The sequence below is a fragment of the Eumetopias jubatus genome, unplaced genomic scaffold (genome assembly GCF_037043125.1).
Source record: "Eumetopias jubatus isolate StellerSeaLion01/CBP00866 unplaced genomic scaffold, mEumJub1_p1.0 scaffold_9, whole genome shotgun sequence".
In the NCBI taxonomy this organism is placed as follows: Eukaryota; Metazoa; Chordata; class Mammalia; order Carnivora; family Otariidae; genus Eumetopias; species Eumetopias jubatus.
This window is the reverse complement of record NW_028274815.1, coordinates 124973062-124996371: the sequence shown is the minus strand read 5'-3', so window position 1 is coordinate 124996371 and position 23310 is coordinate 124973062. Positions and strand designations below refer to the sequence as shown.

Genomic DNA, 23310 nt, shown 5'->3' with positions numbered 1-23310 from the left:
CGATCTGATCCAGCCTTGAAGGGCCCAGTGTCTGGGACTAGGACAGTACCTGGAGAAAGAAGTACCAGTCTGAAGGGGAAGGGAGCTATTAAGCAAGGTCCCATGTCGTCTCCAGACAGCTGTCCTTTGGGGCTTAAGAAGTTGGGGGTAGGCATGATGAAGGGGAAGGCAGTGGCTTCAGGAAGAGAAGAGTTGTCCGAGGCAGCAGAGGATTTTCCATCTGGGGTCTCCCCAAGTCAGAGCCCTGTCATCCAGAGCAGGGGGTGGAGGATAGCAATGGGGTGTGGCCCACAGCCCAAGTTCTTGGTCCCCTTGCCCTTTCCACTGCTGCCCTGAGATTGGCCTTGTCACGGCTTCCTTCACTGGGAACAAGTGACCACCGGGGCTCTCTGAGGGGGCTGGGAGGCCAGCAGAGCCCCCGACCCCCAGCGGCTTGCTAGATGACTTCCTGCTTGGTGATGGTCGGCTGGGGGATGGCAGACGGGGGTTTGACGATGGTGGCAATTGCTCCCGGCAGGAGCTTGTAGGGCTCAGACCCCGAGCCACCTGGCGGTGAGGGCTGTGGAGTCTCAGGGGTGGCTGCAAGGACAGAGACACAGGGGCTGCTGAGAATTCCAACCGTTTGGGGAGTAAACCAGAGTCTTGGGAAGGTTCTTCCCCCATTCTGAATTAGTTTCCTCTTCTATAAAATGAGAGAATTACACTACACAATCTCTAAGGTCTCCTACAGCTCCAACATTCTGAGGCCCAGATCATGAAGTCTAAGTCTGGTGAGGTCAGGAAGGCTATGGCCGGGCCAGGTGTGGCCAGAGGCTTCTGCCCAGGTCCTACCAACCTCCATCTCCTCCACCACTTAACGTGGAGATCGAGGCTGCTTCTCCTGAACCAGGGCCCAATTCTGACTCTCTTCAAGGACAATGGGACATGTGACAGCAATGTCCTTTCTTGGAGAGAAAGAGCAACAATTGATGAGACCCAAGTGCCTGGCCCAAAATACCATTTCTCTGATATTTAGGTAGATGAATAATGGAAATTAATTGACCTCACAGCATCATGTATTTGAAACTCAACTTGGACCATGGCCCACTGGGCCACCTTTATTCGATGGACAAGTATCCCAAATAATAGTCTCATTTTAGGGGACCACCTCATCCCAACGATACTCTTACTTTTTGGAGAACTTCGTCCAATGACAAACTCACTCTTGTGAGATTTCACCTCAGAGGACCATCTAGACCGGCAGACATCCCCACCTAATGAGTAGTTTCACCCAATTGTCTAACGGATAGTCTTACCTAATTGGGCAGTCTTACTTCAAAGAACAGTTTTACCTAATAGGCAACATCACCTAATAGAATTCTTATCCCAATGGACATGTTCACCCAATGGGTCCCTCATCCCAAGGACAGCTTCATTCCATAGAGGCTGTTAATTACCTCACTGAATAAATGGCCTCAGGGAAAAAACAGCCTTAACAAATGGACACTCTCACTCCTCATTCCATACCCTGGAGTGCAGAGAACTGTTATATCCCAGTTCCCATCTTCTAGACCCACCCATCCTGGCTCCCCTCTTAGGTCCCAACCTCATCCCTTTCTGAGTAGAGCTCAAGTTGCCCACCTGCCTGCCCCCTGGGTCGGGGCCACTCACACATCTGTCCATTGCTGAGGTGAGAGGGCATCGTGTTGGCAACAATGACGTTCGTGCCCATGTGTTCCTGCATCAGATGTGGGTGCAGGGGATGATGGGCATGAGGTGCATCACTGGAGGACCCTGCAGGTAGACAGAGACTCAATAAGGTTGGGGAGTCTGATAAAGACCATGGGCCTTGAGGTACCTCTTCCTCAAGTGTGGCCAATCAACCTGTTTTTCCAATATTGACAGTGCCTGTTGGCTACCGATTTCTGGGTTAGTAAACTGGGGCTTAGCATTCCTATCCATAGGTTCCATGAGGGTCTTGAGAGGACCCAACAAACCAAGAGAACAAAAGTTAAAAGAAAGAAGGAGCGTGTAAGGAAGCTGTGAGATCTAAATATTATAATGAGTAGTGTATTGGTTGAATATGAATGTAACAGATTTAATCAATGGCTCTCAAAGCTCCATGGCATGCAAGTCCTTCCATTTGGTGCCAACTCACCCTTAGCCTTGTCCCCCCCGCCCCTTTCATACCTCTGCTTCAGCCAAACTAACCTACTGATAGCACCTGAGGATTCCCTGTACTTCCTATCTCTCCTTTTGCTCATGTTCCTTCCATGAAAGATGCTTTCTCCACACCCCCATGTCCACCAGTCCAAATTCCAGCTCAGATAATTCCACCTTTGGGAAGCCTTTCCTGATTCTCCATACTCCAGTGGGAGCTAAACCTCTCCTTCCTTGGATTTCCCATAGTAATTTATCTGTAACCCATCTTTTGGGAACGTCTACTTTTCTGTCCATGAGCATTACAATTACAGATATATTTTTCTTCTCTTTGAGGGCCTAGCAAAGTGTCTAGAACACAGTAACTGCTTCAAAAACTGTGTCAGAATAATACCATATAAGATATAGTTTGTTAATGGCTGTGGTCAGTGGTGTGCCATGATGGGATTTTTAGGGCTTGCAAGAGGCCTCTAAAGTTTCAATGATAGCTATCAATATTGAGCATCCAATATGTGCCAGATACTGTTTTACAGCACTTTTCATGTTTGAAATGTGAATCCTCTCAACTTGAGTCCTGTAAGGTGGCTATCATTATTGTCCCATTCTACAGATGAGATTACAGGGCCCAGAGAGATTAATTATTTTACCCAAGTTTATCTGGCAACAGAGCACAAGCTCCATCTTGATCTTTTTTTTTTTTTTTTAAGATTTTACTTTTAAGTAATCTCTACACCCAGAATGGGGCTCGAACTCACGACCCTGAGATCAGGATTTGCATGTTCTTCTGACTGAGCCAGCCAGACACCCCTGTCCTGATCTCGATCTCAATGACACCTGATTCATAATTCACAGGGTCAAAGTGAGAATGAGTTAGTAGTTCTCAACTGGGGGAGATTTGGGGCCCTCAAGGGACATTTGACAGTATCTGAAGACATTTTTGGCTGTCGCTCCTACAGGGGTGCTACTGGTATCTCATGGGTAGAGGCCAGGGATGTGGCTAAACAGTATACACAACAGCCCCCATAAAAAAAGGTTATCCAGTCCCAAATATCAGCTAAGGTGGCTGTTGGCCATACCATCACCAGAGACCGCATCACCTCCCAAGACCTGAATTCACTTAGATCCCGACCCCTAACCTTCCAGCTCACTTCACTGAGTGCTATCACTGCAAAAATTCTCTCATCCCACCGTGGCTGTCAATTCCCTGATCCCCACTTCTTAATACCTATCACCATGGCCCCTAATTGCTGGAGTACCACGGGGCTGCCTTCCATCCTGAGCTTTGAACTCATCCTCCTGATAACTGCCTCCTGGATGTCTACAGTCCTCTTGAGGTTTGCCAAAGTCTAAATGGTCTCTTGGTTCGTCTCCGTGGCTACCACCAGCTCAGCCTCTACCTGTTTTCCCTCCATCTTCCTCATCTCAGTAAGTCCTGTCACTCGAAGGAAAAATGTGGGTTTCATCCTTGACCCTTCCCGTCCCCCCTCCCCCACATCCGATCAATCAGCAAGTCCTGCGTGTTCTTCCTCCTCGCCGATGACCCGGTTTATCCCATCATGCCTTCGCCCCACCCTCCACCGTCCTACCCCCGCCTTGGTGACGGTAACATTCTCAGGGGTCTCCTGCCTCTCCTGCACCCCTCTGAAACTCACTTTCTACCTAACATTCAGAGTAGCTTGTTAAAAACAGTAGTCTGATTTTCACTCTTCTTACAAAAGTAGCAATGAAAATGAAATCCAAATTTCTGACCGTGGCCTACTCGACTGGATGCTCATGATTTGGTGTCTGCCCATAACCGTCTTCATCTCATGCAACACCCCCTCCCCCACCATCTCACAACCTTATTCTTCTTTCTCGAGCACACAAACCTCGCCTGCCTCAGGGCTTTTGCATGAGTTATTTCTGGCTGGAATGTTTTTCTCTTGGCTTTTAAATGTTCTACTTTCTTTCATCCGTTGGGTCTTAGCACAAAGGTCCCCACTCCAGAGAGGCTGTCTCTGTTGGCCAGCCTATTAAAATCGGCCCCTTTCTAGTTACACTCTATCGTAGTACCTGCTGAGTTCAAAAATGTAGTTATCCCCTTTATTGTATACTTGGTTACTGTCAGTTCCCACATGCCCTTATGCACACGTGCACGCGCACACATGTGCATGCACACGCACGTGCACGCACATTCCTACGAAACCTCTGGGAGGGCAGAGCTCTTGTTCTCTGCTGCATCCCCAGCACTTAGAACAGTGACTGGCACACACTAGGCTCTCAGTGCCCGAATAAATGGACCATCGTCCCCATTCTTGATGAAGAAACTGAGGCCCAGGTAGGTTAAGGGATGTGGGCAAAGCCACAGAAGAAAGAGGTGGTGGAGCTGAGAGGTGAGCCTCGGTGTGAGGCTTATCTCTTGCCAGGGAGCCCCGCCCACCTCTCAGCCCCTCCTGGGCCTGGCACGGACCTCCCAGCAGCATCTCCTGCAGCAGGTTGTCGATCTTGGCCATGCCGAAGAGCTTGATGAACTGGATCTGCTCGATCATCTGCCAGGTGATGCTCTGCAGGGTGGGCAGCAGGAGCAGAAGCTCACCGAAGCGGCCGCGGGAGTCGTACTGGCGGTCATTGATGTAGTCCTCCAGGCTCACCTGCACCTGGGAGCGCAGCCGCTTGATCTTGCCCGGGTCGCTCAGCCCCTTGGCATCTGCAATGGGAGGGCATGGGCGAGGGCCCGACTGGAGCATCTGGGGAGCCAGGATCCAGATCTCCCCTGACTCCTGAGGCCCTGACAGGGGACCTAGTGGCCCAAAGTCACTTGCGGAGTCCTTAGCAGTGCTGGGACCAGGATTCGGGGTCCTCAAGAACCAGGGTACACACGAACGTATTTATAGCTTCCTGGATGCAGGCAGAAGCATTTCTGTCATATTTCCTGAGATGCAGAACTGGGAGATGGGGGGTGGGAGGGGGCGGGTGGGCAGGACTTCAGGAATGTACACGTGAGGGCACCTAGCAACCTCCTCATTACACGTGGGGAAAATGAGGCAGGGAGCAGGGGAAGGACTTGGCCCAGGTCATGCATCTAGCGGTTGGCAGATCCATAATGGGGACTTGGGACTCCTGATCACAGCTGAGGTCCCACTGACCAGACATCAGCATATGCTGCTTCTCTTAGAAGAGTCTCCCTGCTTCCCTCCTCCCTTGCCTGTGTCATCTTGGGGTCTCAGCTTAGGTTTCACCTCCTCCAGGAAGCCTTCTCTGTTCCACCCTCCCAAGCCTGCTTTATGAGTGTCCATCATGCCCCAGATTTCTGTGGTTCTTCTGTCACTACTGGCCACAGAGCACGTAACTGTCTCTTCCACTAGATTATGAGCTCTGGATGGTCAGGCATGTCTTATTTGTCGCTTTAAACCCACTACCTAGCACCATGCACGGTCAATATTTGTTGAATAGATAACTAGATGAAGGGATGGTTAGATGAATGGAAGGATGAGTGAATGAAAAAAATTTAAGAAAAGAAATAAATTCTAGATCCTTAACCTAGAAGGGGATTCAAGTGATTGTCCAATAGTTAAGCTCAACCTTCATAGAGGTCACGCATTTATTTCCTCTTTTATGGACAAAGTAAGTGGCAGAAAGAGAATTTCACCCACACTTCCAGTCCAGGGCTTGCTCCACCGAGCCACATTTGTGCATGACTTCATTCAGTCAACAAACATTTATGGAGCATCACCTACATGCCAGGCCCTACACTACTAGGTCACCTGCGCCTCCGAGCCAGGTTGCTGACCCTGACTCAGCATCAATAATCTCCCCATTTTATTGAGCAATTACTATCTGTCCAGCTCCATGCTGAGCCCTGCAGGGGATACAGCCTGGGTCAGGCTCTCAAGGAAACTAGAACCAGACATCTTAAACTCTTCAAGAAATGGGGTGTGTGGTAGGTAAGAATGTAGGCTTGAGACCTAGACAGTCTGTAGTTCAAATCCAGGCTTTGCCATTTCCTGGTTGTGTGACCTTGGGCAAACTAATCAATCTCCCTGTGCCTCAGTTCTTCTATCTGCAAAATGGGGATAGTAACGATTCCAACCTCAAAGGTACCACGTTGTAAGCAATAAGTGACATGATCCACATAAAGTATTTAGAATGGTGTCTTAGTGAGTGTTCCATGAACTATGGTCACCTCCCTCTTCATTACTGTTATTACCAGGGGTGATCTCCACGTAGGTGGAGCCCAGCACTAAGGGCAGTGCCTGGCATGCAGTAGGTCCCCTCTAATGTGTGAGGAGGGAAGGGAGCAAGCAAGGCTCTGGAGTCCAGCATCTTGATATTGTGAAATGAAGTCAGGCTTTGCACAAAGACATAGCTACAAAGCCATTCTTTAAAAATGCAAGTGGAAAGTCAGTAGATGGACTGGGGAGAGGAGCGTCCACAGCATATAAAGGCAATCAGTAGAGACACTAAAATCACAGTGAAAATTCAGGAAGATAGGAGAGAAAAGACGGGAGTGGTGAGAGAGAAAAGTGAAACCCTCAACTAGGGCAGGAGGAAAAATGTGATCAAAAACAGCTAAATCAAGAAAGAGACGGCTTAGCATTTTATTTAGAGCCAGAAGAAACCGTTAGAAGACTCAGAAATGGCTCCTCCGGGGGAGTAGGCTTTAGCACGGAAAGTGGGGTACATTTTAAGTATGTGCAGACATTGTTTTGATAAAAATTTTTGAGGGAGAGAAGAAAAGACGAAAGGAAAGAAAAGAAGGAAGACAGGAGATCAGGAGAGGAGGGAGGGAGAAGGGGACAGAGGGGAAAGGGGGAAAAGAATGGAACGAAGCCTCTGGAGTCCGTGGGCCTCGTCAAGTCACATCATCCCTCTGAACCTGGGTCTCCTTCATCTGTTAAATAGCTCATGCAAACGGCCTCGGCCAATTGTTGTACTGAAGAATGAGGCTGTCTGTGACTGCAGGGGTCCATAACCCAGTAGGAGAAGTCTGACGGAGGGCCTGGAGCATCAGGGGTGGGTGGGTGGGGGGGCGTGGGCTCTACCTGGGTCAAAGAAGATGATGGCTTTGAGGCAGGCGTACTCATTGTCATCAATCTGTAGCTCCTGGAAGGGCAGCACCAGCTCATCGAGGATGCGCATGGACACCCGACTCATCTCTGCCAGCTCTGGGCAGTGCCGAGGGACGATGTAGTCATTGCCTGGGTGGGTTGGGAAGGAAAGGGGATGAGGCTGCCACCTTGGGTGTACCCTTCCCCCAGCTTTGGACAGCCCTTGCCCTTTGCAGTTGCAATGCCATTGGTACCCACGGGAGAGGGCCCATGGAGATTGTCATGCCCATTTTGCAGACGAGGAAGTGGAGGCCCAGATGAAAGGAATGAGTGGCTTGAAGTCATTGGAGTGGGTCTGGAGCCTGGCTTTCTAGGAGCCTTTCATATCACCCATGCTCCATTCTCCAGTATGACCCATAAGACTAGTGACATTCAAGGGCCACTTGGGAGGCACCAGTGCATCAAGGTTAAGGGCCCAGATTCTAGAACTAGACTGCCTGGGGTTGAAATTCAGTTCTGCAACTGACTAACCATATATATTTGGATAAATTACTTTCTGCGCCTCCATTTTTTCATCTGTAAAGTGGGGATAAATGATAGAGATTACCTCATAGGGTTGTTGAATTAAAGGCGCAATGTTTGCAAAGTACTCAGACTAGTATCTGGCCCGTAGTGTGATCTATATAAGCATTTAAAATAATACATTAACACGCCACAGAAGCATAAGTGGCGCAGGCCGGGGGGTGTGCCATTCCTGACGGCCTCTTGCCCCCGATCCAGAAAGCACATCAGAGCGCACGAGAAATTCCACGGATAACCCCGACTGTGCTCTAACTTTAATGCTGGAGAGCTTCCATTCCTTGCATCCACATTTCCTTGCATCTGAGTGGAGGATCCAATTGGAAACACTGGGAAAAAGACATTCTTGATCTTTCTCCCTCGCCCCTGCATGCCACCTCGGAACTCTCCTGTGCCTGGGTGCATTCCACCCTGGGCATGCCCTCCGCAGAGCCCTGGCTGGGGCAGGCAGCCTCCTTACCTAGAAGCAGAACGTCCTTGAACACCATGGACCGCTTGGTGGCTCCGAGCAGCAGGTGCTCACCGGCATGAGCTCTGAGCAGGGCCACCTGGAAGAGAGAAGGGATGGTGTCTGGCAGCTGCACCCCTGGGAAGGTGTCTGTACCCCCTGGGAAGGTGCTCCTGGCCAACTCAATGACCCTGGGCAAGTCAGCTTAATGCTTCCCTTGCCTTTACCTGCCTGAACTAAAAAATGGACATCAGAAAACTGCTGCTTCCTCCCATAACCGATAAAACCTGCAAAAGATTTAGCAGGAACCTGGAAGGAGAAAGAACGTGCACTCAGAGCTGGGAGGCCAAATGCTGACTTTATCTTTGAGCCGCTGCATCCTTGGGCAAGCTCAGCTGCCTCTTCCCTCTGGGCCTCATTTCTGCGCCTGATGAAACTTACCGTTCTCAGTGTGTGTGTGCGTGTGTGTGTGTGTGTGTGTGTGTGTGTGTGTTTTCAGCAGAGCTTCAGTGCCTTTCATCAGACTCTCAAGAGGGTCTATGAGCCAGAAAGTTCTAAAACTGTGGGTCCTGAATTCCTGCCTATAGGCCAGCTGCAGAAGATTATGAAGAGTGCTTCATAAAATGCAGATTGTGAGGCCCTACTCCCAGAGACTCTGAGGCTGTATGTACGGGGCGGGGGGGGGGGCCCAAGGATCTGCATTTAACAAGCTCCCCAGCCGATTCTGATGTGCAGTTGTGTTTGGGGAAATCGCTGCTCTGGAAGATCTCCAGGACACCTGTTCCCTTGACATTATAAGATTCTAGGGTTCTGAGAGTGAGTTCCAAGAGGTTGGACATGGATGTTTGTTCCCAAGGCCAAGTGTGAGTGCTGGCCTTGGCAGGGGATGAGCTTGACATATTCCTTCCCTGCAGAGAGACAAAGCAGCTTTGGCAGACTGAAGTCCGAGGCAGGGACCCAGCCAGGGGGACGTTGTCTATCCTTTCCAAACCATCGGCTTTGGGGCTTGCAGCGGGCCCAAAGGACAGCAACATAGCAGCTGGTGGAAGTAGGAGCCGGCTGGTAGCCTCGAGGATCTTGTCTGCCAGGCTGGGTTGGGGAATTTGGGAGCTTTTTTAGCAGTCTAAGCTAGGAAGTAAAAATGCTTTTGTTCATTCATTCATTGGACTGTTCATTCTTTCAGTCATCAAATGTTAAGTGCCTACTAAGCGACAGACACTTCGTAGGAAGGAAGGATGAGAGGGAGGGAGGGGGTGAGAGCCACGTGATAAAGAGCGATGGGACAAGAGGGGCTACATTAGATGGGGAGGTCAGAGAAAGTCACTCGAAGGAGGTGGCATTGTCTAGGGCATGGAAGGCACATAGTAAACATTCAATAAATACTCATTTGAATGAAGAAAGGAAGGAATGGGTGAATGAATGAATGAACGGGCAAACTCACTAACTCCCTCCCCAGATCTGGCAGCCACCTGCCCTTCTTCCTCTGTCCTCCCAGGGTTACATCTCGTGAGAATGACAAGAAAGAGGAGAACAGCAAGTAGCCTTGCAGGCGAGAGGCCACTCTCCATGACCAGGACAAGGGAGGCCAAGGATGCTTATTACTGAGCATTTCCCATTCACCGGGCACTGTGGAGGGCTTTGGTCATGGACCCCGGTGGCTCTCAAACCCAGGGGCAGAAGCCCTGGAAGCAAATCCCAGCCCTGTGGCTGTCTTGCTCTGCAACCTGGGGCAGATACCTTTCCCTCTCTAGACCTCAGCCCCTTTATTCGATGCTATCCAGCCTCCTAGGTTTCAATGGATTGATGTCCAAAACAAATCAAGAAGTGAACAAACTTGGAAAGTGGTTCCTGGGGCAATACGGACAGATTTGGGGTGTCCTTTGGAGGACAGTGCCCCCCAGTTCTCCCAGGTGTGTCCCAACTCGCTTGGGCAAGATGGGCTCCTTATACAACATGAATGGGGAGCTGGGAGCCCTCCTGACATGGAGGCTATTCCGGGGGTGGGCAGGCGGGGTGGGGGGTGTTAATGATTGTCCCGTGTTGCTGGCCACCCATCACTGCTCTCTAAGAATGCTCTGAGCCCCAGCCAGGGAGGTTTGGGTGGGAAATCGAGGTTAACAATTGCTCAGCTTGGGGGTATCTTATTGCCCTGCTGAGCCCCTGGGAAGGAACAGAAGGGATTAAACATTAATACAGACTCTCCAGCAGAGGGGACCAGGGCCAGCACAGAAGGAGCAGGGGAAAAGGCAGGGGCAGCTTGGCCGAGATCCCCGGTCTGTTGTCCCTGCCAAAGCAGGGAAGGAGCCATGAGACAGAGCATCCGATCCAGGTCCCAGTGTGAGGGTGAGGACCAGCCAAACCAGTGTTTCCACAGTGTGTCCCACCATAGGATACTAACAGCTGTTCCAAGAGAGTCTGGGGCTTAAGGGAGTTTGAGAAGCCCTGGGTCCCACAAAGTTCAGTGCCTTCCTTGCCTGAAGGACTTCTCAGAAACCTTCACAGACCAACATACGTTGCCAGTGTGTTGTGCAAACGTGCAAAACAGAGAAGCAAATGCACCAGGAGCTGATGTCTGGGGCACTGTCCAAGTTTCCCTCCGAGCTGAGAAGGTGACCCAGTCCAACAACCCTTTCCCAGACAAGAGAGGCCTAGAGGTACCTGGTCAGGAGCGATCATTTGCAGTATCTCAGAAACTCATCTGTCCTCAGCTGTGCGTGCCACCCACCCCCACCCCCACCCCTACCCCGGCCGCACCAGCCTCTTCCCTCCCCCAGCACCCCCCAGGACAGTTTTGGTATTCCAAAGAAGGTACTTTGGGAAATAAAACGCTGAGTTAAACCATCTTGGTGGGATACAAGAATGAAAGTGACATTTAGGGAGGCCAGCTGTGGCCTGGGCCATGATGTAGATGCCCCATTACATGATTTATGCATTTGAAATGGTAATGTCTTTATTTTCTTCTGAAACTGATATTATAATTCCCACTTTACAGATACGAAAACTGAGACTCAGAGAGAGGAAACAATTTGTCCAAGATCACACAGAGCACCAGTCTCAGAGCGAGGGCTTTAGCTCAACTCTCATAATCCCTGGCCCTGGGGCCCTGTCCACATGCCCCCAGGAGAGCTGTCTCCTGCAGGAGTGCGGTGGCTAGGAGCCTGGACTTTGGAGCTTGCCTACCAAAGTATACTTGCATAGACAGTGTTCTAATCCCAGCTGTGCTGGATACTAGCTGTGTGACCTTGAGCAAGTAACTTAACCTCTCTGTGCCCCAGTTGCATCACCTATAAAATGGGACTGATAATAGTACCTAACTCATAGGGCCGCTGGATGGATTAGATGAGTCAAGATTTGTACGGTGCTTTAAACAGCTCTGGGCACACACAAGCACCATGTGTGTTCTGTTAAACAGATTCAAACTAATCCAAGGCTATATCCCAGGTGGGCCAGCAGGACCCACCTGCCCAGCGTCCCCACTGCCTGCAGAGTGTCTGCTCTCACCTGGTCGTCCAGAGGGAGCTCGCAGAAAGCAGGAATGTACTTGGCCCACTCAACGAGCACCAGCAGCTGCTCCTTCATGGACTCGCACACGTCTGCGATGCTGGCAATCTTTTTCGCCCGAATGTCTCCGTTGATCCCGGAGACAGGGGAGGTGATCTGGTGGAAGTGAAGGACAATGCTGGGGATGGCCAGGCCCTCCCTACAGTCTCTGCCCCCTGCACAGAGCGCCGCCCCCCACCCCCACCCCACAGATAGTTTCCCTGTCGGGAAAAGGGGAGATGGACTGTGGATGCCTCTCAGCTCAGGAGGAAACTCGGGGGCAAATGAAGAGAAGGAAAGATGCTGACGAAGGCAAATATGAGGAAGGAGGGCTCCCGCTGGGCCTCCACCGGGTGCCTGCCCCCCCACTTCCTCCTCTGCCAGCTCCTCAGAACCCCAAGGATACCCTCAGCCTTATAGGAGAAGCAGGGGAAAAAAGTCATCATTCTCATCTGACAGGTGAAAAAAAACCACAACCCAGAGAGGTGCTGTGACTTGCCCAAGGTCACACAGCAAGGGATGGGCTGAGCCCGTTTGCCAAGCTGTCCACTTGTCCACTAATCTGTTCTGTTAGGGCTAAACTGATCTCAGGCCCTCAGTGAAAGCCAACTCTGCCTGGCCTGCGGAATGTGTGCAAAAGGATGAACTAGAAAGTGCCACAGAGCACCAGGCCTGGGTTCGAGTTCTGTCTTTGCTACTAAATTGGCTCGTTTCCCTTCTGGGATATTCCAGGGCCCTTCAGACTGTTGCTCCAGGGCCTGGCTGGGGAAGACGGGGGTGGAGGCGGGACTCCTCTTTGGTGTGTGGGACCGCCAGGTGGGTAGAGGGTCATCCCGATACCTGCTGGGACAGGACCTCGGCCTGCAGCAATGCACTGATGGAGGGCAGGCTGCTGTCCTCATAGCTTGACCGGCGAGTGCTGATCCGGTCCCGCTCATTTTGCACAGCTGTGAGGGGGCAGAGAGAGGTGAGGATGAGGGGACAGGGGTGGGGCGGAGGGGAGGGTGGTCCCCTGACTGCTGAGGAGCAGATGAGGTGTGAGGGGAGAGAGTCTGACCCAGAAGGACATACTGCAGGGCTGACCTGGAGTAAAGGAAACACGGTTGGAGGTGGGAGGAGGGGTCTCCCGGGGGGCAGAGCCTGGATCGGCATGCGGGAATGAGGGGAGACAGATTCCAACCCAGAGTGTGGAAGAACCATCGAAGCACCAGAAAGGCCCCCCAGCACAACGGGGTGCGGTGGGAGTGATCCACTGGTCCCTGGAGGGATGCAACATAGTGACGCCTTGGCAGAGGGTTTAAGATGGGTCTTGAGTACTGAAGAGGAGATCTATCTAGATGACAGATTTATAAGCTCTGTTTTGGAAAAGGGTCCCTTTTGTTCCAGATAAGTGTGTAAAACAAGGAAAATGAATGGCCCTGGGTGACATAGAGATGGCCCAGGCATTCCTGAACACCGAGACAGAAGGCCCGGAAAAGGGGATCTGGAGGTTCCCACCCCCACCCCCCACCCCCCCGCCCTGACAGTCTCATCCATCAGCAGGAGGCTAACCCTCCCTCTCACAGACAGCACGAAAGAGCCCCGGCTCCTTCCTGCCCCACCGCTGGGCTCTCCTCCAGGAACTCAGAGCCCCGGGCCTCCACTAGGGCCTCCCTACTAGGGCCCCACACCTCCCTGCGCCTCCGCATCCGTGTCAGCCCTGGCCTAAGATAGAAGATGGACCTTCTGCAGCCCTGGCCCCGTCCCCTGGAGTCCAAGAGGACTCACTGTGGAATGAGGCTTTGCTGAAGCTGGCAGGAGGGAGGGCGAGGCGGCAGGAGACCCGGTGCCTGTCTGGAACTTGCCACTCACTCTCTGTGCTGGTACAAATCACATCCTCTCTTGGGGCCTCGGTTTCCCATCTATAAGCTTGTCCGTCTCTCTTTCTCGGACCACCTCTGCTCAGACCCACATGCTGTCCGAACCCCCGGCTCCAGGCTGGGCCCTGCTGCCTCTTCCCAGGAGCAGCTCAGGCTCTCCTCGCTGGTCTCTTTGCTTCTGGCCTCGCCCTGACTGTCCGGGCACCTCTCCGAAGACGAAGCAATCTGCTACAACCGAACCCGGTCACATCCCCCCACTGCTCAAAACCGGTGACTCCCCATCTCATGTGGAGCGAACCCCTTTGTCTCCGATCCCACTCTGCCCACCAAGCTGCCGCTGCCCCCCTGCCTGGAATTCTGCTTACCCCACAGCTTAGCTGCTTCTTTGCTTGGCGCCTGGCTCCGTGCAAATGTCACCTTCTCGGAGACACCTGCTCTGACCACCCTGTCTGATGGGGCATTCCCTCCCTCAGGCTCTGCCCTTTATTTCTCCTGCTTTCTTTCTCTTCGGGGGCCCTTATTGTAGAATCTCTTGTTCATTCCTTTACTCTCTGTCTCTCGATGGGAGGGCAAGCTCCAGAAAGCTAGAACTCCGTTCCTGTTCACTGCTGCAGCCCCAGCGGCTAGCACCTAGCACCGGAGCTTGGCGCACAGCAGGTGCTCAAGAAATGTTTGTTGAGTGAGTGAAAGAAGCTCCGATTCCTAGGTGGGCCCTATTTCTCAGTGGAACGTCCACATGCAGCCATTCAACTTTCTCTTGATTTCACACATCGTTGAAATCAGAGAATGAAAGCCAGACAGTGTAAACCGAGCCCCGGCGTGAGTGGCCTAGGACAGTGGTCCCCAGGTCGGAAATCTCTCCTGACACCCACTGCCCCGGCCAGGGCCAGCCGCCGGGCCGCTCCCCTGCACACGTGGCGGCCCTGCCCGCGACACCCCTCCCGGCCGCCAGCGTCCGCACCCACCAGGGCGCCGAGGGGAGGCGGGCCCAATAAAAGGGCTGCTGTCAGCAGCTGCAGATTGGGCTCCCCAAGGTTAGCCGGTGTTATCAGTGCCCAGCGCGAGCTCAGTCACGGAATGATGTTTTCCAAATGTTTGCTCAGTATTAGCAGGGTCGGGGACCTAATGTAACTTCTATTGAATATTAACCGACCCGGCCAGAGACGGAGAGGAGGATGAGCCTGTCTTCCCAGAGAACCCCTGGACGGGGCCCATGGCGGGGCTGGGCCGGGGTTCTGAGGAAGGGCCCATCAGAGTGCCCCTGGCCCACGGCCAGCCTGTTCCTGCTGCACCCCCGGCCCGGCTTCCTGGGTGGGCTTCCATCCAGGGGCTGGGCATTCGTCCTGGGTCTGCCAGCCGAGCCCCAGGTAGGTGTTGTCTCAGGTTATAGGACAGAATCTGAGACCTGCTGTTGGGCTGACTGACCCCCAGTTTTCTCCCCAGAGTCTTTGTCCCTTCAGGGAACCCACTTCTGGCCACCGTGGAATATCCTCTGGCCAAAGCTCACAGGCCTGTGGGATTTGGAGCCCTTCCCTGTGGTCAAGGGGAAGTCTCAGGAATCTAGACCAGAGACGATGCCCCCAGGCCGAGCCCTCCCAGTTTCAGTCCAGGGAGCTTGGTGTGTGCCCAGCTCAGGGGAGCCTGACTCCACCCGATCATGTCACCTGTCTGGCTTGAATTTCCCCATCTGTAAAGTAGGGAGGGGGTGGATTTGGTGACCTGGCCTCTATCTGCCCAGTCCATAAATCCTGTTGGCAGCACAGGCTTTCCTGTGGTCAGGGACCACTTCAGGTTTTCAATTCCTGAAACCTAAGGCTATCAGAGAAGAAAAATGAAATCTTGTCCCAGCTCTCCTGATCACGGAGGCTTCCGCCAAGAATCTCTCTTTGACTGACGAGGGGTGTCGGGACTACAAGACTTTGGTAGAACTGGTAATACTGTCTTCCCAGAGCTTGACCACCGTGACGACCGAACACCATGCCCCCCAGACCTATTCTCGAAGCCATCACGCAACTGCAGGTGCCACGATCTTCCGGTTGACCGAAGCATGCAAATCAGCACCAACACTGACCAGCTCACACTCACATGCCATCAGCCAATGCTCCCATCCTCCTGGCCTAAAGCCTCCTTCCCTGAGCCAAGAAGCTCGGGCTATTTTCGAGGCTACACTAAAGCAGAATGGCCTGGGGCTCTCCCTCCCCTTCCAGGAGCCAGGATACCTTGGCAGCTCAGGTGGAGGACCAGGGAACAAAGACACATGCCCCCAGGGGGACTGGTTGATCAGTGAGTGGGTCGCTGGACTCCCAGAGCTGGAAGGCATCATTATCATCTCCTCATTTTACAGACGGGAAAACCGGAGTCCAGAAGAAATGTCTCCAAAGTGACACCCGTGTCAATGACTCTGGATGTTTAGCAAGAGACATATATAAAGACTGACCACGTGCAGGCACCAGGCCCCGTACAACCCCTAGGAAGGCTGCCAATCCTTTTCCCTCCTGCCTGCCACAAGGCCTGAAATTTTACTGCGAGAGCTTCATGCTCTAGAACCTGACACCTTAGGCTATGGGGGAACAAAACCACTGGCCATGAGACCCAAAGATCGTGAGGCCCGTAGATTGTATGCTGTCTTTCCCTTGCCTCCTACTGCTCATGCATGAGTTATAGTTCCAGTTCTCACATTCCTCATTCCACAAGGTGGTACGCAGCTTGAAGGAGAGGGTCTCAACCCCACCTGAAAACTGGGGAGGCTGGAGGGGGGTATTGGCCTTTGAAAAAGCCCCCTCCGAACTGAGACCCTGCCCCCCCCCCGCCCACCCAAGATCTGGGCGCTATCGTTGTGGAGTTGGCAGCAGGAGGGGGCCTTGGAGCCCACCCAGGGCCTCACAGGGGTCAGTAGGCCCAAGTCCCCAACAGGACTCATGAGCTCAAAGCAAGGCCCTGCAGGGACGGCACACAGACCCACTTCCTAGGGAGAGGACAGGGGAACAGGGGCTCCGAGGCAGAGATTGGGGGGGAGTGCCCCTCCTTCACAGTTGGCTCGGGCAGCTGGTCCCAGGTTCCTGCCCTTCAGTGGGGTGTGTGTACAGGACTAGACCAAGGGCCGGGCTGGTGGGCGAGGAGTGAGGGTCTGGTGCCAGAGCTGGGGAAGGTGAGTGGAGGGGAGAAGGAGATGGAGTACTTAAAGGATTTTTGCTTCCTGAGCTCGGGCTGCAAAAATTGTAAACGTCCCTGAGGTCTGGAGGTCACAAAGGAGGCAGCGTCGAGGTATCGCCAGACAGCACCCAACTCTAGTCTGAAGCACCGGGGGCAAACCTCAGGTCTTGCACTGAGCAGCTGTGGGGGCCTCAGGCAAGCTGCCCAACCATTCTGGGCTGCAGTCCCCTCCTCCAGGGAAAGGGAGAATGACCATAGTGCCAGCCACACAGGGCGCCACCTCACTCGTAGAGAAGCCCAGCCCAGTGGCTGGCGGTTACCGGAGGCCTGTAGAGGACTCTATAAATGTGCTCTGGTCTTCACCTCCACCCAGGGCAAGTCTGATGCGTGGTTCCCGCTCCGCAGAACGTGAAAACTTTGGGTCACCCAATACGCAAGAGTAAAGACTAAGGAATGGGGTTGGGGGGGCACTTGTCCCGGGGACAGGAAGCTCAGGAAGAGAGACCCCCCCCACCCCCATGGCCCACATTTGCTGAGTCTAGGTGGCAGGCACACGGACATTTGTAATGTCATTCTCTGCTCTCTTCCTCTTTGCAACAGTATATTAAGAGAAAACGCCCAGCTGGGCTGCCCGTGGCCATGGGGCATGTAGGGAGGGTGACGGCTGGGAACCTGAGTAGCCCAGAGTGAGTGCTTATCTTTTTCTCAAGACCAAGCCCAGCCCCGCCCTGTGGCCAGATTGCCAGGCCCTCCCTCCTCTCAGCCATTAGCCATTTACCCTGGGGCCTGTCACCAAGTCATAAAGCCTGGTCGCAGTTGTAAATGGCTGGGGGGGCAGGGGTACGGGTGGGGCAGTGGGGCGGAAGCAGGAGGACGGAGGCTCACCTTCCTTCTTCATGCCAGCCCGGAAGCACTTCTTGAGCCTGCAGTAACGGCACTGGTTCCTCTTGTCTTTGTCCACCACGCACTGCCGACTAAATCTGGGGAGGGCTCAGATGGTCAGATGCAGAAGGCACAGCCCTCCCATCCCAGGGCTGAACTAGAACGCTAGCCATCCCTGCCTTGACTCCCAGCCTCCCTGCTAACCACAAGAAAGGCCTCTTTCGTGAACTCTCTAAGAATCCATCCCTGTCCTGCTGAGGCTTGGAGAGGTGGCACGTAGCCTGGGATCACTCAACCTGATGGTAGAACTGAGTCAGGAACTCTAGCCCCTTGAGGACGGGGGCACTGCTCTCTCTCCCACATTCTAGAAAAGTCCAGAGCCCCTGGCAACCTTCTGGTTATGGCTCAGAGCCAATATGTGCTCGGCCTAAGTGACTCTCTGGAGGGGGCTGTAGGCAGAGGCAGTGCCCCACGGGTGGTGAAGGGCAGAGCCCTGAGTGTCAATGGGGGCTCTGCCATTGATTCAAGCTGGATGACCTTGGACAGATTCCTGGCCCTCTCCAAGCCACAGCTTCCTCATCTATGAAACAGGAAGAATCATAGCAACCGTGTCAGAGGTGTGTCGACAGGTGGAATGAGAAAATAATGGGGATGGGACTTGGCACAGCATCTGCAGATGGCAACTCCTCATAACTGAATGCTATTATTTTATTATTGTTGTTACTCAGAATGGGAGGTTCTTTCAAAGGAAGGATCCCCAAGGCCTTGGGAAGCCCTTGGGGTAGGTAGAAAGGCCGCAGGCCAATCCCCTATTTGCCCCAGGAAAAGCACCAGGCTGGGGGAAGGGCCCCATCCTCTGAGGCTTCAGAGGAGGCTTGATGCCAAGCCTCGTGGATCCTCATTTGCTAAATAGGAAAAATAACGATGGGCTTGTAGGGCCAGTTAAATACATACAAAGACTCAGTATGTCTGACATACAGTAAGTGCTCAGTAAAGGGCAGCTGGTAGCTTTATGATCAGTGAATGAGGTTCCTAGAATGGATGTTTCCATCTGGATCCCTGAGGCTTAAGAAACCAGAGGAAGCTTAAAGGCCTCAGAAAGCAGATGCCTGCTTTCTGCCAGAAAGCAGACAGACTCTGGGGAACATCATTAGCCCAAGCATACCCATTTCCCAGCTAGAGAAATCAAGGCTCTATGCAGGGGCTCCTCACCTGCAGGAGTACATGTGGTTCTTTCTCACGCTCCTCCGGAAGAAGCCCTTGCAACCGTCACAGCTCGAGGCACCGTAGTGTTTCCCGGTGGCCCGGTCCCCACAGATGGCGCACAGGGCGCTGACACCCAGGCTGTTGGGTGCGTTGAGGTTGGCACCTTCTGATGGGGATGTATCTGCACCAGAGGAGACAAGCGTGAGGACTCAGGAGGGCCATGCTCCCCTGGGGGCTTAGGTACAGAAACAAATATGAGCATTGTGGGGATCTCCCCCACGGGGCTTCAGCCTTATCCAGACCCAGGTGCTGTTCCCACTCCCTCAATGACCTTGGGCAAGTCCCTTGGCATTTTGGAACTCCTGTTTTGCACTTATTACTTAGGGATGGTTGTGACAATCACTTCCCAGCGTCATTAGTGAGGGTCTGCTACTCCACGGTGGAGACTGCTAGGCCCAGCTTTTTCTGGGAAGTAATGAAAACTTGACCACCACCTAGGATGCATCTGAACCTTACAGACCCTGACTCACTGGGCCCATACACCCCCAGCATCTGCTCAGAACCTGCTCAGGTCGTATCCAGAGGCCTTGTAAACTCTCCCAGGGAACTGGAAGACATGCACCAAGGACAGTGGTCCATTTGTCCTCCTGGGAGGGTCATGGCAAGGTTCTGGGGATCTTTCAAGTACCACCTGTCTCAGGCAAAACGATTGCATCTATGTAAGTCTGAGAAGGGGGATAAGAGACAGGCGGCAAAGATGTTGGATGGGGTGCTTGGGGTCCTTGGGTGCTAGTGCTGGTGCTGCCACTACCTCATCACAACCTTGGGCAAGTTCCTTTTCCTCTCTTCAAGTTCCCCCTGGGCCTCAGTATCCCCAACTGTAAAAGGCAGCAGTTCAACTGTTCTGGTTGTTTGCAATTTTTTTTTTTTAAATTTCAGTAGCCGAACCATCTTTATGTAACCAGATCTTCCATCAAGGATAGACAGACCTCTTGGAGATGATAAACGCCATGGACCATCTCTCCAGAAAAAATGCGTGCAAATGCACACCACACAGTCATACATACACGTGTTTCCATGGATACCCTGAGTCTGACTTTGAATTCCTAGGGAACACACCATTGAGAACTGGAGAGGGGCATCATGCTGAAGTTAAGGACACACATGCTATAGCCCTTCTGCCAAGCTTAAGTTTGAGCTTGCCTAGTTCTTAGCTGGGTGACATTGGCTGCATGAGTTTACTCCATGTCTTTGTTTCCTTGCGTGTGAAATAGGGAGCATAATAATCCCCTAAGACAGTGAATCTGTGTAGGTGACATGCTCGGTACATAAAAAGCACTGTTATCAGCATTTGTGAAGGAATATCTTTTCTGCAGAATCAAACTCCTGGAGCAGATGACGTCTGGCCTTCAGGCATAAGCGGACACCGCCGCGTCTCATCTCTGCTGTCGCCTGGCTGACATCTCCTAGATTCCTGAGGGTGCCCAGAGCTCGGCCCCCTCCACTTGGTGAATTATTCCTGGAGATGGGGATAATTGTTAAGCCATGTTGGTGCCCTTTCTCCTTCAGCCTCACCTCCCTCAACCCCTGGGGAGATATGACCCCACAGCTCCTGGCCGTTCAGGTGGAGGCTGCGGCGGGGGTTCCTCCATCCTGCGCAGAAGGGGCTGGGTGCTGCTGAGCGTTTCACCTCACCACTGCATTCGGCAGACAGGCTCCATTCTCTGGGTGAGAACACCAAGGCTCAGAGAGGACCAGTGACTTGCCCAGGGTCACCCCACTCCTGCTAAGTGGAAGAGCCAGATTTACAGCCCAGGTGTGCCGGATGACTGTGGCCCGTGCTGGACGACTCTGGCCCGCGCTGCCCTTGCTAGGGTGTCTGCTGGGGCTTCTGATGAACAAAGACCCTGCTGTTGCCGCTGCTTCCAAATCAGGGGTGGGAGATAGGTGGGGAGCTCTCCATGGAGAGCTGGAGCCACCAGCTCAGGAGGTATGTAAAATGTAATCCCAAGACTCACACCCCTTCAAAGGCCAGTAGAGAACGCAGACCCTTCTTACGGATGCCCAGTGTCCTTGCGATGACCCATGTGGGGCGAGGACCAGCTACCAGTGCTGAGCACCAGGGGCCTCAAGTTACTGAATCCTCCCGTTAGCTCTGGGAGGCAGGCGCTGTTAGGTGTTCCCATTTGACAGATGAGGAAACAGAAGCTCAGAGAGGAGGATGGCTTGTGGAGTTCACACAGGTAGGAAGGATCTATGCCCGACTTTTGAGCCCAGATCTTTCTGGCTCCTGAGCTGGAGGCTGTGCTATCCACGGGACTCCCAGTGGTGGCCTCTGCTCAGGCGCACGCGACCCCTGGGAGGTGCAGGCTCTGAAGGGGTGACAGGGCTGGCCCCAGGGAGTGGTCTGGGGCTGGGCAGTAGCCAGGAGTGTGACAGCACACAATGTCCCCACGGGGTCACACGACACCCTGCCTAGTGCAAAAGCTTTTTGTTTACCATTTGCTGTGATTTTCCCCTCAATTCTCTTACATGGACACTCCTCAAAGCTGGCCGGCCAGCAGGCCTGCTGTGATTAAACCCATTTTGCAGCAGATAGAGAGGCCAAGCAAGGGAACAGGACGTGCCCGAGGTTGCACACTGGGTCCACGGCAGGAACAGGTGAGCAGCAGGTGAAGCTGACCATGGGCATGGCAGGCACATCTTACTGACTAAGCCGATCTGACCACAAGCATCACAGACCTTGGCTGAAGCTGCAGAGCCATGGAAGGAAGGCAGGTGGCAGGCTGACCTTGGTCACCTGCCACACACCTTATTTGAGGCTGGCCTAAGGCCTTTCCCCTCTAGAAGCTTCTTAGCTTCCAGGCTTCCTCCCTTCCCCTACCTCCTTGGGGAGGAGAACCTCCCACGCCAGCTTCAGATGTACTCTTGGTGATGTGGGAACAAATATATAAACCTGGGGAGAGACAACGTGGGCAACAAAATCAGCTCAGAGAGAAGTGGACGTGTGGCTCAGGTGAATCTCCTTTGGCAAACGGCAATTATCAACGCCCTGCATATCATGTCTGCATAATCGAGTTTAGCAGAGAGTACTGATCACCCCCCAGTCCAGGAACGTGCACCTGGACAGGAGCAGGTACAAACAGGGGCACAAGACAGAATGCCCATAGAGGACATCCATCCAGAAGGCACAGGGCACACTAACAGATCCGCATCCACAGCGCCTGTGTGCGAACATCCACAGATAAACAGACATATACTCACTGCCGCTTCCGTACACAAGCAAGACAAACACACGCACCTCTAGAGACGCCTGTGACACAGACGCAGTAATCAAATACAAATGGAAACGGACAGAACAGGCACACACAGACAAATGAACACAAACATGCAAATGGATTCCCGGAGGCACATACATGTTTGCCAGCACAGCACAGAAACCCATGCATGCACACCTAGACGAGGCCATGAGAGCAGCACGACACACTGCTGATTGGCATCTCACTGAACAGAACGTCTCTAAGAACTCCATTTTCTTTTTCTAAGTGGGGCGTTCACCCCAGGAGTCCCAAAGACACCCAGTGATGCCTCCATCCAGAATCTCCAGGGACAGAACATACCTTTCTATCTCTCTGGACCTAAGCCCAAAGGGTTCAGGAAGGGGCCTAGTCGGGCCCAAATACTGGAGCTAGACGCCAAGGGGGAGGTCACCATTATGTCGCCGCTCCCAGTGACGCACTGAGCAGAGATAGCCTTGAAGTACCAGGGACCAGACGGGCCAGACAGGAATACCTGGGATGCACTTTTGCCGGAGAGTTGCCCACGCAGGCCTCCCCTCACCCAGAATGCCTCTGGTTGCTGTACCTGGGCACACCTGTTTCACCTGGCGACACCTATACTAACCTCTAGGCCCGACCTGCCGTTTTCTGTCGTTCTCCTCCCAGCCCAGCATTGAGTGCCACAGACCCACTCCCCAGCGGCACACCTGGGCACACCTGGGCACACCTGCCCCCACCTACCATTGCCCATCGTCAACACCTGCACATTCTCGAACTCGAGGGTGGTGTAGGCTGGGTCCAGCGCGGCACTGTAGTCAGCCATGTCCATGTCGACGAGGGTTTTGGAGAGGCGCATCCTCCCCTCCCACACCTCGGCCACTCGCCCTGCCCAGGATGCCCACCCTGAAGTCTCCAGGCAGAGCCCCGGCCCCCGCCCTCCACCCTCCCCACCGCCTCCTCCCAGGGGCCCTCTCTGCCTTCCTGCGTTTCAAACCGTCCTCTGGGAGGATCTGCCGGGAGTCTTGGCCTAGCCCCTGCGAAGGGGTGGAGGCTCTGCCGGGGAGGGGTGGGGGTTAATGGTTAATCGGCTCCCCCACTGGCGGAGAGGCTGGGCGGGGCTGCAGGGATTTGGCTATTTGCTGGTTTCTGGTGGACACTGGGGTGCTATTACAACAGTTGGGGCCCTACCTCCCTGATAT

General features: G+C 53.4%; 1 protein-coding gene across 4 annotated transcripts; it reads right to left on the bottom strand.

The window, feature by feature from the left end:
* Positions 1-436: 436 nt before the first annotated feature.
* On the bottom strand, positions 437-22967 carry HNF4A (hepatocyte nuclear factor 4 alpha). Of its 4 annotated transcripts, none has more exons than XM_088026277.1 (10): positions 22853-22967; positions 18840-19014; positions 17631-17725; positions 12574-12680; positions 11695-11850; positions 8206-8293; positions 7161-7316; positions 4559-4825; positions 1621-1773; positions 437-579 (listed from the first exon to the last, which is right to left on the bottom strand). In XM_088026277.1, the coding sequence occupies exons 1-10, from the start codon at positions 22965-22967 to the stop codon at positions 437-439; spliced, it is 1455 nt and encodes a 484-aa protein (XP_087882403.1). The 4 variants fall into 4 exon arrangements, with proteins under 4 accessions (XP_087882403.1, XP_087882402.1, XP_027977815.1 ...); XM_088026276.1 differs by having other exon boundaries at positions 437-581; positions 1593-1773; positions 4589-4825; XM_028122014.2 differs by having other exon boundaries at positions 4589-4825.
* Positions 22968-23310: the final 343 nt, after the last annotated feature.